Source organism: Plasmodium brasilianum, chromosome 3 (assembly GCF_023973825.1).
Source record: "Plasmodium brasilianum strain Bolivian I chromosome 3, whole genome shotgun sequence".
In the NCBI taxonomy this organism is placed as follows: domain Eukaryota; phylum Apicomplexa; class Aconoidasida; order Haemosporida; family Plasmodiidae; genus Plasmodium; species Plasmodium brasilianum.
In genome coordinates, this window is record NC_090116.1 from 1,053,754 (window position 1) to 1,068,303 (window position 14,550).

General features: G+C 29.2%; 2 protein-coding genes across 2 annotated transcripts; one reads left to right on the forward strand and one right to left on the reverse strand.

Moving 5' to 3' along the window:
• Positions 1-1,848: 1,848 nt before the first annotated feature.
• MKS88_001017 (Rab GTPase activator and protein kinase) lies at positions 1,849-7,755 on the forward strand (the record flags this gene model as incomplete). Its single annotated transcript, XM_067219670.1, has 1 exon — positions 1,849-7,755. One exon carries the CDS (start codon positions 1,849-1,851, stop codon positions 7,753-7,755), a length of 5,907 nt encoding a protein of 1,968 aa, XP_067075383.1.
• A 2,203-nt stretch (positions 7,756-9,958) lies between these two features.
• On the reverse strand, positions 9,959-13,622 carry MKS88_001018 (uncharacterized protein; the record flags this gene model as incomplete). The annotated part of the gene is made up of 4 exons (XM_067219672.1): positions 9,959-11,289; positions 11,534-11,945; positions 11,998-13,208; positions 13,331-13,622. 4 exons carry the CDS (start codon positions 13,620-13,622, stop codon positions 9,959-9,961), a joined length of 3,246 nt encoding a protein of 1,081 aa, XP_067075384.1.
• Positions 13,623-14,550: the final 928 nt, after the last annotated feature.

Below are 14,550 nucleotides of genomic sequence, written 5' to 3' on the forward strand. Positions count from 1 at the left end.
CACAAGGACTTATTTAATTCTATAAAATATGTACATTATTATATCTTCCTTTAAATATGATGATACCAATACGCTCTTTTATTTTTCGTATTAAAAAAATAAAAAAACAGAGGTATATATTTGCCATATGTATGTTCATACATGTTTGTAACTATAATTATATGTAATGTAAGGTTATGTACTTATAAATATACACATGTACGTATATGTTTGTGTGTATGTTCATATATGCATATATAAAACAATAAGCGTGTATATTAGGCGCATATAAGTATATGTATGCATACGTGTAATAAAACAAAATGGTAATAAATTGTTGATAGCTATAATCATACATATGAATACATTTACAAATATGCAATTTATTTCTTCCCCATTTTAGTAAAATGAGAAAGAAATATAAGTAAAAAGGAATTGATTGTTTTGTTCATAAAGTTTAGGAAAAGGAACAAAAAGATAAGAGAAAAAAAAGAAAAAAAAATTACAATATAATTCACTATAATATACGATTATAATAAATATAAGTTACCCCCTCATGTTTGATATACGTCCAGAATATAACGTTTTTTCTTTTTTTTTTTTTTTTTTTTTTTTTTTTCATCTTTATATATATCTCATCAGTGTGTTTTAACTGCTTACTAAAAAGAATGACTAAATTTTATTTTATGATAAAAAAGAGGCACATAACATGTAAAAATGTGATGTGATATGAAAAAGTGGGTGGGAAAAAACAGAACATGCTTCATATTATATATGCATTTACGATACGTGCTAATAATTTTTAGAAGAAAAATATATTTCATTTTACAAAAAAAGAAAATACTCTATCGTAAGTAGAAAGACTATATTATTTCAAAATTTCATGAACTTTTTTCGTTTTCTTTTTATTTTTGTGTATACGGAAAAAGAGAAAAATGTACTGTAGAACAGTATTTGTATTATATTGTAGTGATATCGTGCGTGCTTTTTAGAAAGAAAAAAAAAAAAAAAAAATTGATATATATATATATACTGATAGGTAGATTGATAAATCGACAGATAAGTAGATTGATAGGTCGACTGATATATAGACTGATTGGTACATTGACTAATAGACTAAATGATTAATAAATTGCGCTGAGGGTGTGTTCAATCCTGATTCGTATTAATAAGGTGCCCCTTGTGCTATACTAGCACATACAAAGTTAGTGATAAAAATGATATAAAAATGATAAGACAGTATGATCTTGTTTTCATGATTAATGCTTTAAGAGTAACGAGCAGGGTAGCTTTAACTCGTTAAGGAAGCTGTCAAATAATATTTGCACGTATATCTGCATATGTATATATTTATATATATGTATAATACGTACGCATTAATGTAGATATTTGTGTATGTATATATGTATGAGTATAGTATGCAACCAGGTAAATCAGCCAAGCGGTAATTTTCCCATTTGCAATAAACACAACTCAATTTAGCAAAGGGGGAAAAAAAAAAAAAAAAAGAGTAGTAATATTAAAGTAAGAGTACACTCCAGGGACATTCGGGCCTTTGAAGAAATAATTTTTAAGTGAGGAAAATTGTCGTTTTTTCAGAATTATAAACATACATGTACATATGAACTTATTTTATTTTTTTTTTTTTTTTTCCCTGTTGTGAAAAAATAACATGTACTGTTCAGAAATATCGATGCCAATGGCAATGTCAGTATCAATGATAAAAATAAAAAAAAAAAAAAAAAATTAATATAAGCTGAAAGTTGTATCGAACAAAATATTAAAGAGTAGACCGAAGAGTGTCGAAAAAATATACGACATTACAGAGGTACCATTTTATACACACCCATGAAAATATAACATATTCCGATGTTTTTCAAGTTATGCCAATCGTCTGAGTATCTGCTTGGAATTCAGTGCTACTCCTTAAGCGAGAAGAAAAGTAAAGGTAAAAAACAAATTAAAAAAAAAAATAAAAAGCAATATAAAAAGCAAAAAACAGAGATAAAAGCGGAATGCAAAGCTAAAAGTAGAGAAGAAATAAAAACAGAGCCCTTTCAAAGAGAAAATGTCCATAGAGAAAATTGCAGTGGTGATAACACTTGTAATTACATTGAAAATAAGTTTAGTTCAATAGCTAGGAAGTTCGAAAAGGTTAAGGAACTAGATCACCCCAATATATGTAAGTATATAAATTTAAATAGGGTAAAGAACGATTATTTTATATTTTCTGAGTATTATTCTTTGTCTTTACACGACATACTGAGTGATGAACAGGTAAATTATGTGTGCTTTAACTATTTAAAGAAGTTAGCAAGTAAAAAAAAAGGTCAGGTGGATATCAATCGTTACTATAATAGTAGCTATGGTAATTGGACTAGCACGAGAAGAGTTATCAATTTTCCTATTTTAAATAAAATTGTTTATGAAATACTTAGTGCTGTTGAATATTTACATTCAAGAAATATAAATTTTTTAAATATAACACCTAGAAACATTTTAGTTACTTCAAAAGGGAAAATAAAAGTTCACAATTACTGCATGTCGTATTTATTTAATGACCATTCATGTGAATGGAAAAATAAAAATAAATTTTTTAAAAATAAATTTGCGCTGCAAAGTTTTTCTTCCAAAAAGTATGTTGAGAATGTACTGGTGGCTTACGGCTTGAAAAATGGCCCAATAGGGCACGATGATGAGAAAATGCCTAACCAGGGCAAGGAAAAAAAGGAAATAAAAAAAAATGATAGCAATGAGGGTGATAAAAATGGCAACAATAATGAGGGAGGAAAAAAGAGCTTCTTTCTCCATGTTGACGACTATTTTAAGTATTACAGTTGTATTAACGACCTTTTGTACTTCCCTCCGTGGTTCATATTTTTAAATTTGCTAAATAATCAAAAAGTTCGTTTAGAGTACAATATATATGAACACATGGACATCTTTAGCGTCGGTATGGTCATGGTACAGATGATGAACGGCTTGTTAGATTTACCTTTTATGATAAAAAATTTTTCATATTTTTTCGTCTCAAATGAAATTAACAATCAGATTGATTGTAGAAGGAGCAAGGTGAACACAGAAGACAGAAAACAAATTGGGAAAAGAAGAATCACAAATAGAATTTCTCTATCTGATTCTTTATTGTTAAGCGAAGAAAGAGGAAGAAGTTCATGTTCAAATTACATGAACAAGGTCAGAAAAAAACATTGTAATAAAGCTCAAATGGAGAAGAATAAGGCCCATTTAAGGGAAAAAAAAAAAATAGGTAAACAGAACGAAGAAAAAAAGACTTATCCATGTGACCAGGAAACGCATCGTAAGTTCCAGATGCATGATTGTAAGTTAAAGAAGATTTATCATGTAGTTCAAGTTTTTAAAAGAATAATGGAAGATAGGAATAAAAACAAAAAAAAGGAGAAAAAGGAATCAAATTGCACCACAAATGTGTACACTGTTCATCTTTGTAAGGAGAAGCAAAATGATGAAAGCATGACTAGACAGAAATTTTACTTAAATAGTTCTTTTGAAGAAAACAACGTTATTAGCAAAATTGAAAAACTCATTGTGCTTCTGCTATACATTAAAGTTTATTACATTTATATTTTCCTGTGTCGAGGGGGTGATAATAAAAGGAAAAGTGGAGAAGCAGCAACAAGAGAAGCAACGGATGGAGCTGAGAGAGCAGTTGCAGAAGTAGAGGCAGGCGTAGAGCTAGGCGTAGGCGTTGGAGTGAATAAAAGGAAAGAGATAAGTCTTATAAATGTAAATATATGTAAAATTTTTCAAAAAATTTTCCAGGAAAATAAGAACCACAGGAGGAAGCGTTATAAGCTCATAAAGATGACGTATAATATAATGAAAAATATAATCTCTAATTTAACAAACTGCAAAATAAGTACTTGTTTCATTAAAGCAGTTGAGAACATGTACTCCGAATTTTATAGTGTGAATATATTAAAACAAAACATGAGGAATGTTTTTTCCTTCGATCAGATAAACCAGAAGACTTTTTTTCTAAACTTTGTTCATACATGTTTATCATTAAATTATGTTAGAGGTAGTGCCAGTTCATTGTTATCGCATCCTTTTTTTTATTACAACAAATATGCTTCTCCCTATGGTGATAATTTACTGAGTTGTAGTATAAGAGATAATTTCGTTGAAAGGGAAGAAGTTGTTACATGTAGAGACCGTACCATATCCACTGCAGTAAACGAAGTAAACACATCTAGTACTTATTTAATAAAAAAAAATTGTAAGGAAAGAGAAACTATTAATGGTAAACATGTTTATGATAAAGTGAAAAACACAGAGATAATGATAATAGATGAGAAACCCCTTCAACAGTATTACTGCAACCCGTTCATGACAGATTATATTGTAAATAGTAAAGATAAAAACGAATTAAGAGGAAAATATTTTATAACTGAAAGGAATATATATTACTGGTTCAACTTACTATATAAGAGTAACTACGTTAAAGAATTAATGAATATAAATTTTTTTCATAAACCTTGCAATATATTAAAAATACCATATTTTATTTATAGAAAAAAGAAAAAATATAATCATTTTTTTTTCTTCTCCTTTTTTAAATTGAACCTTTTAAATAAATACAACAGAATATTTAATGTATATCGTAATTTAGCTATAGACAAATGGAGGGTGAAAATAAGGAAGTATGAAAAGGGGAATTTTACTACATGCAAAAATCAAATAAAAGGTTATGCAAGTGCATATGGAAAAGGAATACTGATAAACACTTATGAATTAATGAAGAAGACCCGCCTTGCCATGGAGGGATATACATATCAATTTGTTCCACATCCGAGAGGTAAACGAAATATATGGCATACTACCCCACAAAATAGGGGTAAGGTCGAACGAGAAGGAGATAGAACAAAAAAAGGGGCAAGTGGTGGGGAGGAATATAACCAAAGGAGTGGTAACAATGATGATGACTACGATTACAATTACAATTACGATAATAATTACAATTACGATTACAATTACGATTATAATTACAATTACGATTACAATTACGATTATGACTCTTATTACGATTATAAGGATGATTATTATGGTGTGGATGGAATAAAGCACAGGGTGGATGATACCTCACATGGAAGTAACGAACTATCAGTATATAATGAGGACAACACTAATAACACTTTATCAACAAGTTCTAACTTTTTTTATTTATCATTCATTGTTAATAATTCTCATAAGACATTCAAAGATTATAATTTGAATACTGTCGGAGTTTACCTTACCGAGTTTTATTATGTTATAAAAGATGCATATTTATTTATATCAAATAATAAAAATATATCGCATGAGGAGGGTGAAGAGGAGGATGACTGGATTTATAAAAAAGATTTTTTTTTCATTTATCAGTATAGTCTATATATAAAATTTCAAGCAATATTAACCTATGATGGTCTAAATAAAATAAAATTGATTAAAGAAATAAAGCAAGGTTTTCCTTGTTATTTAAGAGGCGTTGTCTATTTGACTCTCCTCAATTATTGTTATCATTCGTTAGTGAAAAAGGCTATAGAAAAAAATGAGGAGATGAAAATGTTGATCTGGGCAATTTCTCAAGGAGTAAAAGTGGTGGGAGGGGGTTCCTACCCTCATAGGGGAGAGCCCCATTTAAGCGGTGATAATGTAATGAGTGATAAGATAAGGAGTGATAAGGAAATGAGTGATAAGATAAGGAGTGATAAGGTAATGAATGATAAGATAAGCGGTGATAAGATAAGGAGTGATAAGGTAACGAGTGATATGTTAACAGATGACGTTTCGACAGAGGACAGTTTTGATGAAAACGTTGTTAGGCAGGCGGAATGCCTACGGAAAAATATTTCACTAATGGACAAGGAAAGATCTTGTATGGATAAATTTTTAAAAAACAAATGTAAAGGTACGAACGACTTAGTTGGAAGCAAAACATTTGGGAAGAGGATGTACACGTTATTATTATTGTTAAATGTAAAATTAGGAGTAAAAAATAAAAAAAAAAAATATTTGAAATATTTATTATTACCGATAACTCTACTTTATTATGATAATTTATATTTAAGTTACAAATGTATCAAAAAAATTGTGCAAAATTATTTGTTAAATCTGTACAAAAATAATCATTTTTTTGATGAATTTTTTTATATTTTTAATAGCCTTTTAAATTACTATATTCCAGATCTTTCAATTTTCTTTTTTAAAAATAATATAAATATAATTATTATGATAAAAAGTTGGGTATGTTCGTTATTTTCCAATTTCTTCGATTTACATAACATGTATTTGTTACTGGATAAAATTCTCATTCAACCACCATCTTACTTATTTTTTGTATGTTTGTCCATTCTGATGAATCTCAAAAAATATATTATTATGAACACGTGTAGAGATAACTTTTACAAACAAATAATCTCCTTATCAAGTTTAGTTAACATGAACTTTATTTTAAAGAATTCCTCAAGTCTTTTTAACAACTGCCCCGTGATGTTCACCACGTTTCCTGGTATTAATGAATGCAAAGAGCGAACCACGGACATAGTAGAAGATAACAGAAAATACAGTCATATTAACTATTTAATCTATTTAATCAGGAACGAAGAATGGACCGAATATTACGTGCATAAGGATACGTTTAAGGTGTATAAAAAGAAAAAGGGGGGGAAAAGAAAACAAAAAAAAAAAAAAAATTGCTCACATATATGCTTCGAAAAAGAGGTCACATCAGCGAACAAAGAAGACCAAAAGGATAAAAAGGAGCAAAATGGTTTAAATAAACAAAAGGGTCGTTTGTTTCCAAGTAACACACAGCTATGTAATGAAAATAGTAAGGCAGTGGCGGGAAATTATGACTTTGCAGGGGTAGAAGATCACTTTACCAGTAATAACGCAGCATATGCCGCAAATGGTGCAGATTTAGTTCGAGCAAATTTTACTACAAAAGTAGCACATGTTAATTTTAAAAAAATAGTTGACAATACTCGCAAAATTGACAGATCTGCCAAAATTGACAAAGTTAAAAAATTAAAAATTTTAAAACAAAAACAAGATCATAGACATACAGAGAATAAAGAATGTTTTAAAAATGAGAATTCATCTCTGATATGCAATGAAAATGGAGTAAAAACAAAACATACCAAGAATGATAAAACAAAACCAATAAAATTAAAGCATTATTATTATTATGAATACTTTTTACACTTTTACAATATAAACAAAAAAAAAAGAAACGTATATGAATTTATTTCGCATGAAAATAAGAATTTTCAAAATTGCAAACTAATAAGGAACACGAAAAAGCAAAAAAATAATAGCACAAGTAATAATAATGTGTACTATAAGATAACAAATAATAAAAAAAAAAAATTTAAAAATATTGAAGTTACTAAATTAAATAGTTTTCCTATGTTTCCATTCTTTTATACAACAAATTTGTCAAATGAATTTGCCCTTGATCAGTTTATAATTGTTGATATGCGTTCTCCTCAAAATTTTAAAAAGAAGCGATTGAAATATTCTGTACACGTTAATACTTTTTTGATTAACGTGAAAAAGGGAATTTACAGTAATTACATGGATGAAAAATTTGAAATGAATTTTAATTTAAAGACAATAATTCTCATATTTAACAACTCGATTTTTGATTTTGACTCCATCTATAATTTTTTTAATTTAAAAATTAAACGTATAACTATTTTATGGGGTGGTTTTCAATATGCGTTGAGCAAACTGCCATCAAATTATTTCGAATAAGAAATTAAAAAATATAAATATCATTCGGGGTGGGCCAGGGGGGATTTAACGAGTAAGGGTAGATTTTGCCCCGCACGCGGAAGAATAGTTGTACAAAATATAAAAAAGTAAAACAATAAAATAAAATAATAACAAAATAATAATTATAAAATAATTACAAAATAGTAACAAAATAATAATAACAAAACAATGACAATAATAAAATTAAAATAATACGATTACCAAAATTGATTTAAATTCATTACTCTCTTCACTTTTCCCATCTTATATCCATCCCCTCAAGGGGATTTCTACCGGCTTCTTGTTGTTTTTTTTTTTTTTTTTATTTTTACTTTGTATTTTTACGTCGCATTTTTATTTCAGACTTTTCATGTCTCATTCTCATTTTTGATTTTCCCAATTTGCTATTATTATTCCATACGTACACCAAAGTACGCATAATTTTTAGTACAACAGCCTTTGCAAAATTGTTTGAGATTTTTATATAATTCAGTTGTTTATTTTCTTAGACTTGTAAAAACCGGAAACACCAGGCGTTATTAAAAAAAAAAAAATAAAAAAGTATGTGTATCATATTAAAATTTTCTTGCGTAGTCATAATTTTATTCCTGTTCAGGCAATTTTCTCTAACTTTTTGTTATCTTATAAAACTTTTGAAGGCGCCATCGTACATACGTATATATAAATATATATACATATATACATACATATATACATATATACATACATATGTACATATATACATACATATGTACATATATACATACATATGTACATATATACATACATATGTACATATATACATATGTTGTATGTCCGTTCATGTACAAAAGTACACATTTTTGCCTTTAAAACTGGAGCGGCCTATTGTGCATATAACATAAGTGGGGTCTCTCTGCATGTGCTTTTCTTGGTCTTCACAAAATAGGAGAAAAAAAAAAAATACATGCATACAGGTGAGCGGTATGAGATCAAGAATTCGTTAGCTGCGTGTAACACGTACTTATATACATATATATATGTACTTACGCATATAAGTGCTTACGCATATGCATTCGTTTTCCGCCTGGTAATTGCTATTTATTTTCTTAAAAAAAATATATTTCAATACGGAAAGAGTCAACATGGGAAAAACGGGTATATTCAATATAGCATAAAAAAAGTTCAAACTTAAATTGAAGAAATAAATGTGGTCTGCTCACAATATACTGATGCATAACCAAATATACCAAACATAATTTTCTATATAATAATCTCTTTATCTGCTTTTTGTTTGAATCTTGTGCAGTAATATGTTACGTATCACTTATTTTTATTCTTTCCTTTTAAATTATTTTGCACTTAAAATTTTGAAGAATCGCTTTTCCTTTGCCTTACCATTCTGATTTCATACTTCGTACACCTTGTACATATGCATATAAAAAAATATATGAAAATAAATACGCCTATATAAAACAATGCACTCGTTATATTCTTTTAAACACTCTGTAATTATATTTCTCTTTTTTTTCTTTTTTTTTTTCCAATTTTTATTTTTAAATTGGCACAAAATTAGGGGGGGGGTAAATGGAAAATTATGAATTGTTTATTTTTTTAACAAATTTTGTTTAACAGCTTTGAGAAGATTAACAAAAACTTCAGCTTTATCCTTTAACGCATATATAATTCTGCTAATGGTATTATTATTATTATTAAACTTTATAAAAATGAAGTATAATAAGATAATATATATACATACAAAAGGAACAAATGAGAAAAAAAAGAAACATATTCCGCACAGATACGTAAAGATACAACTAATGATACTCATAATGATACAAAATTTTTAATAATTGCTCTTGATCAAGACAAATTTGTACAAATTCATCGCACATATTACCAGTGAACTCCCTTTCAACCAAAAATTATTCTTGTTACACAATGGGTTAATTAAAGCATACGAGGGTACACATACACTGGACCATGAATATATTAATATGTACATACATATATACATATACACATATGTACATATATATAACTTTTTAAAAGCTGTACTTTTTTCTCTTTTTTTTTTTTTTTTTTTTAAATTTCAATTTCAATTTATGGCTTAATAAACTGGTAACTGAAGTTTATACTTGCCCTTTTTAACAACATCATTTTTACTTTTCTCTCCTTTGTGTTTATTTTTTCCACGTTCTTAATGCGCATATTCCAAAAATAATTACTTGTTCATGTTTTTTTTAATTAATTTTTCCTTCAATTTGGACATTTTCTTTTCCCAGTTATCACTATCATTTGTTTTATTTTTGTTGGAATAATATTTTCTTGAATGCATATCACTAGAGTTGTAAACATATCTATCCTTATCTCCAAGCTCATAATGTGCATCTTCATCATTTATTATAATTTTCTTTGCTGCATGATTACTACTATTATTACTATCGTTTTCATTTATATGTAACCTCTTCCTATTTATATTTGATTCAATTCCATTATACTTTTTTTTTAAATTCTCATGACCTAAATTGTTGTTTTTAGAATTTTTTTTTTCTGTATTTTTAGAAATATTCTTATCACTTTCAATCTGCCTTTCTCTCTCTCTTTCTCTATTTCTATCCCTTTCTGTTTCTCTATTTCTATCCCTTCCTGTCTCTCTATTTCTATCCCTTTCGGTCTCTCTATTTCTATCTCTTTCTGTCTCTCTATTTCTATCCCTTTCTACCTCTCTATTTCTGTCCCTCTCCATTTCTCTATCCTTTTGAATCATTCTATCTCGTTCTCTCTCCCGTTCTTTCTCCCTTTCTCGAACCCATTCTCTTTCCTTGTCTCTTTCTCTGTCTCTATCTCTGTCCCTTTCTCTGTCTCTGTCTCTCTCCCTTTCCCGTTCTCTCTCTTTAACCCTTTCTATTTCTTTCTCCCTTTCTTTATTTCTATCTCTTTCTTTCTCCCTCTCTTTAACCCTCTCTCTGTCCTTCTCCTTTTCCCTTTCCTTATCTCTTACTCTGTTTCTCCGTTTGTTCTTCTCATTTTCATTTTCTCTTTCCATTTCACTTGGTTTATTTCTCCTTTCATGTTTTTCTACTTCACCTTTTTCCTTTTCTTTCTCTCTAGTCTTATCCCTTTCTTTATCAATATGAACAGAGTCATTATTCTGTGTATTCTTTCGTACACTATTATGCGAATTATCTCTTTTTTTTTTTTCATTCAAATTTTGTGCCAGCCGAGACTTACTGTTATTGTTTAAGTTAACAGCTATACAATTAGACTCATCTTTATCTACAGAAATTTTTTTATCCTTTTCTTTTATACCTTCTTCTTTGTTATAACTATTTGAATACTTTTTCCTACTTGATCCTTCGTCTTTTACATTTTTACTATCTATATTTTCCACATGTTTTTTATTATGACTATTTTTTTTTGCACTTTCCTTTGAGGTAGAATGGCAATTTTTATCTCTATCATTCCTTCCATGTGAATTCTCATTATGATGTCTATGCTCTTCTGCATACTTCTTTACTGGATGCGCATCTTTTTTAATATCACCATCGGTACCTAGGAAGAAAAAATTAGTGTATTTCGCTATGTCCAATACAAGCTAAAGGTCACTTTCGTTTACACACAAGTGAACATGTACACCACTTTACGAACACGTATAAACACTACACAGAACTGAGGATAACGTAAAAGATTTCTGGTATATAAATAATTTTATGGTGTATTTTGATGTATTTGCTTCTGTTTCCTTTTCACAGATTTTTTTTTTTTTTTTAACGCATTTCATTTTTTGTTCTATTACCTTTTTCACAATCTAACTTTATTTCATTATTCGACAATTTTGCATTTACAGAATTACTGCGAGGATTTGAATTATTTTTTTGTTTTTCCCCTTCTCCTTCCTTTTCTGCCTTTTCCTGTACTCCTTTCTCTACTTCTTCCTGTACTCTTTTCTGTATTACTTCCTGTACTCCTTTCTCTACTCCTTTCTCTACTCCTTTCTCTACGCCTTTCCCTGCGCCTTTCTCTACGCCTTTCTCTGCGCCTTTCTCTGCGCCTTTCTCTACGCCTTTCTCTACGCCTTTCTCTACGCCTTTCTCTACGCCTTTCTCTACGCCTTTCTCTACGCCTTTCTCTACGCCTTTCTCTACGCCTTTCTCTACGCCTTTCTCTACGCCTTTCTCTACGCCTTTCTCTACCCTTTCTCTATTTCTCTACGCCTTTCTCTACGCCTTTCTCTACGCCTTTCTCTACGCCTTTCTCTACGCCTTTCTCTACGCCTTTCTCTACGCCTTTCTCTACTCCTTTCTCTACTCCTTTCTCTACTCCTTTCTCTACGCCTTTCTCTACGCCTTTCTCTACTCCTTTCTCTACTCCTTTCTCTACGCCTTTCTCTACGCCTTTCTCTACGCCTTTCTCTACGCCTTTCTCTACGCCTTTCTCTACGCCTTTCTCTACGCCTTTCTCTACGCCTTTCTCTACGCCTTTCTCTACGCCTTTCTCTACGCCTTTCTCTTCTTTTTCCACTTTCCCTTTCTCATAAGCGATATTATATAAACCACTTGTGGTATCATTTCGAACGTTAGGTGCATTATTTTTCTTTAGTTTGCAATCCGTGTTGTTATTTTCCTTTACGACCTTTTCGGCTTTACCACTTTTATTATCATTTGCATGCGCACCATCATCGTGTGTGCTCCACTTTTTCATATCCTCATTATTATTTTTATTAATATTTTTACACATGGTTTGATTATTACCTTTATCTAAATTATCCTTGCTATTATTTGGGTAATTTCTTTTAAGCTGTTGATTTTTATCTTTGATATTTTCCTGATCTGTACAATCCTTAATCATTTTATTTGAACTACAAGCATTTAATTTCGTGTCATTTTTTCCATCATTTTTTATCAAATTGTTTATGTCTCCCTGCTGTTTTGTTGTAACGTTTTTTGGTTTTTCCTCCTTCACATCTACATTCTCATTACTGATAGTTACTACCCCTTCGGCAGTTTCAAATTTTTCTTTATCTTTACTGCTATCTTTTTCGTTCTTATTGTTATTCACTACTATGTTTTGACCCTCCTCAGTTTCATTCTGTTTATCCAGACCTGTGACGCTTTCCACAATATGGCTAGCTTCACAACATTCACTATTAGCATTTTTATCATTTTGATCACTTTGAACATTTTTATCATTTTTATCATTTTTATCATTTTTATCACTTTGAACATTTTTATCGTTTTTATCGTTTTTATCGTTCTCATCGTTTTTACTGTTTTTATCGTTTTTATCGTTCTCATCGTTTTTACTGTTTTCATCGTTTATATTGTTTTTACCGTTTATATTGTTTTTACCGTTTATATTGTTTTTATCGTTTTCATCCTTCTCATCCTTTTTGCCACTCTCACCGTTCCCATCCTTTTTACCGCTCTCATCGTTCTCGCCGTTTTGAATATCTTCTTTTTCTTTTTCTTTTTCTTTCTTTTTTTTTTTTTATAATTATCATTATAATCTAATTTTAAATATTTCCTTATTCTTAGCTCCATATCTGAGTCGAAATTTGACTCGTCCGAAGAATAATTAATTTTTTTTCCTAGACTAGATCGCGATTTGAAGGAAGAAGAGCATGATGACTGATAGTTATTCTGATCAACTTGAACACTACTTTCATTATTTTCTGCAGATTTTTCTTGTTCACATTTTTTTAATTTCTTTGCATATCTTTTTTGAACTTTAATTGTCCATTCTCGTAAATTTACAAAACAATTATTGTCTTTCTTCTTTTTTCTTTTCTTTTTATTCTTATCAACTTTTTCATCGTATAATAAAATATTTTCATTGTTTATAAAATCTTTTTTCATAATATCGCCTTTTAACTCACCTAGACCCATCGTTGCGCTGCAGCTGTTCGTCATTTAGTTAGGCCACTAGCAAAGCAGAGCTTAAATAAGGCAAATAGGTGGACATGAAGCTGGTATACATATATACATATATATATATATGATCTAAACACACGCACGTATGTATGTATGTATGTATGTATGTATATATGTATGTATGTATGTATGTATGTATATATATATATACATACACGTATACGCTTCCTAATATGTGTCTATTCGCATCAATGCCTACGTAAAAGAGCATAACATTTACATATGTATACGTACATATATGTATACGTATATATATGTATACGTATATATATGTGTACGTATATATATGTGTACGTATATATATGTGTATGTATATATATGTGTACGTATATATATGTGTATGTATATGTATGTATGTACATATATGTGTGTGTATATATGCATGTGCGTGCCCATACATGAGAATAACGCTAACACGTTTGCACCTCTGTTTAGGTGCAAAAAAGGGACATCACAAATACATATAAAAATTAGTTATAAAATTAACAAGAAGATAAATAATTATATTGTTATAATATGTCTACAGCAACTAGTGTAAAAGTCTTTTGTTTTTAAATAAAATCGCCGAAGTTATCTTTAAAACAAATTATATATTTAATGTAAGTATATGATACATGTACCGAATGTACATATATATATATATATATATATATATATATACATCTCAATGTCACCTAAGTAGTTGCAAAATGAACTGTTCAAAAATTGAATTATAATAAAGGACAATTTATAAGGGTTTACTAGGCATAGAGCAAATAGGCAGCGTGTATTCCTGAAACTTTTTAATATGACATGTTCATAATATATCATTAACAATATCCTTTCTTTATTTTTCATCTATTAAGGAATATATATAATGAATACGAAACTGTCTAATATACAC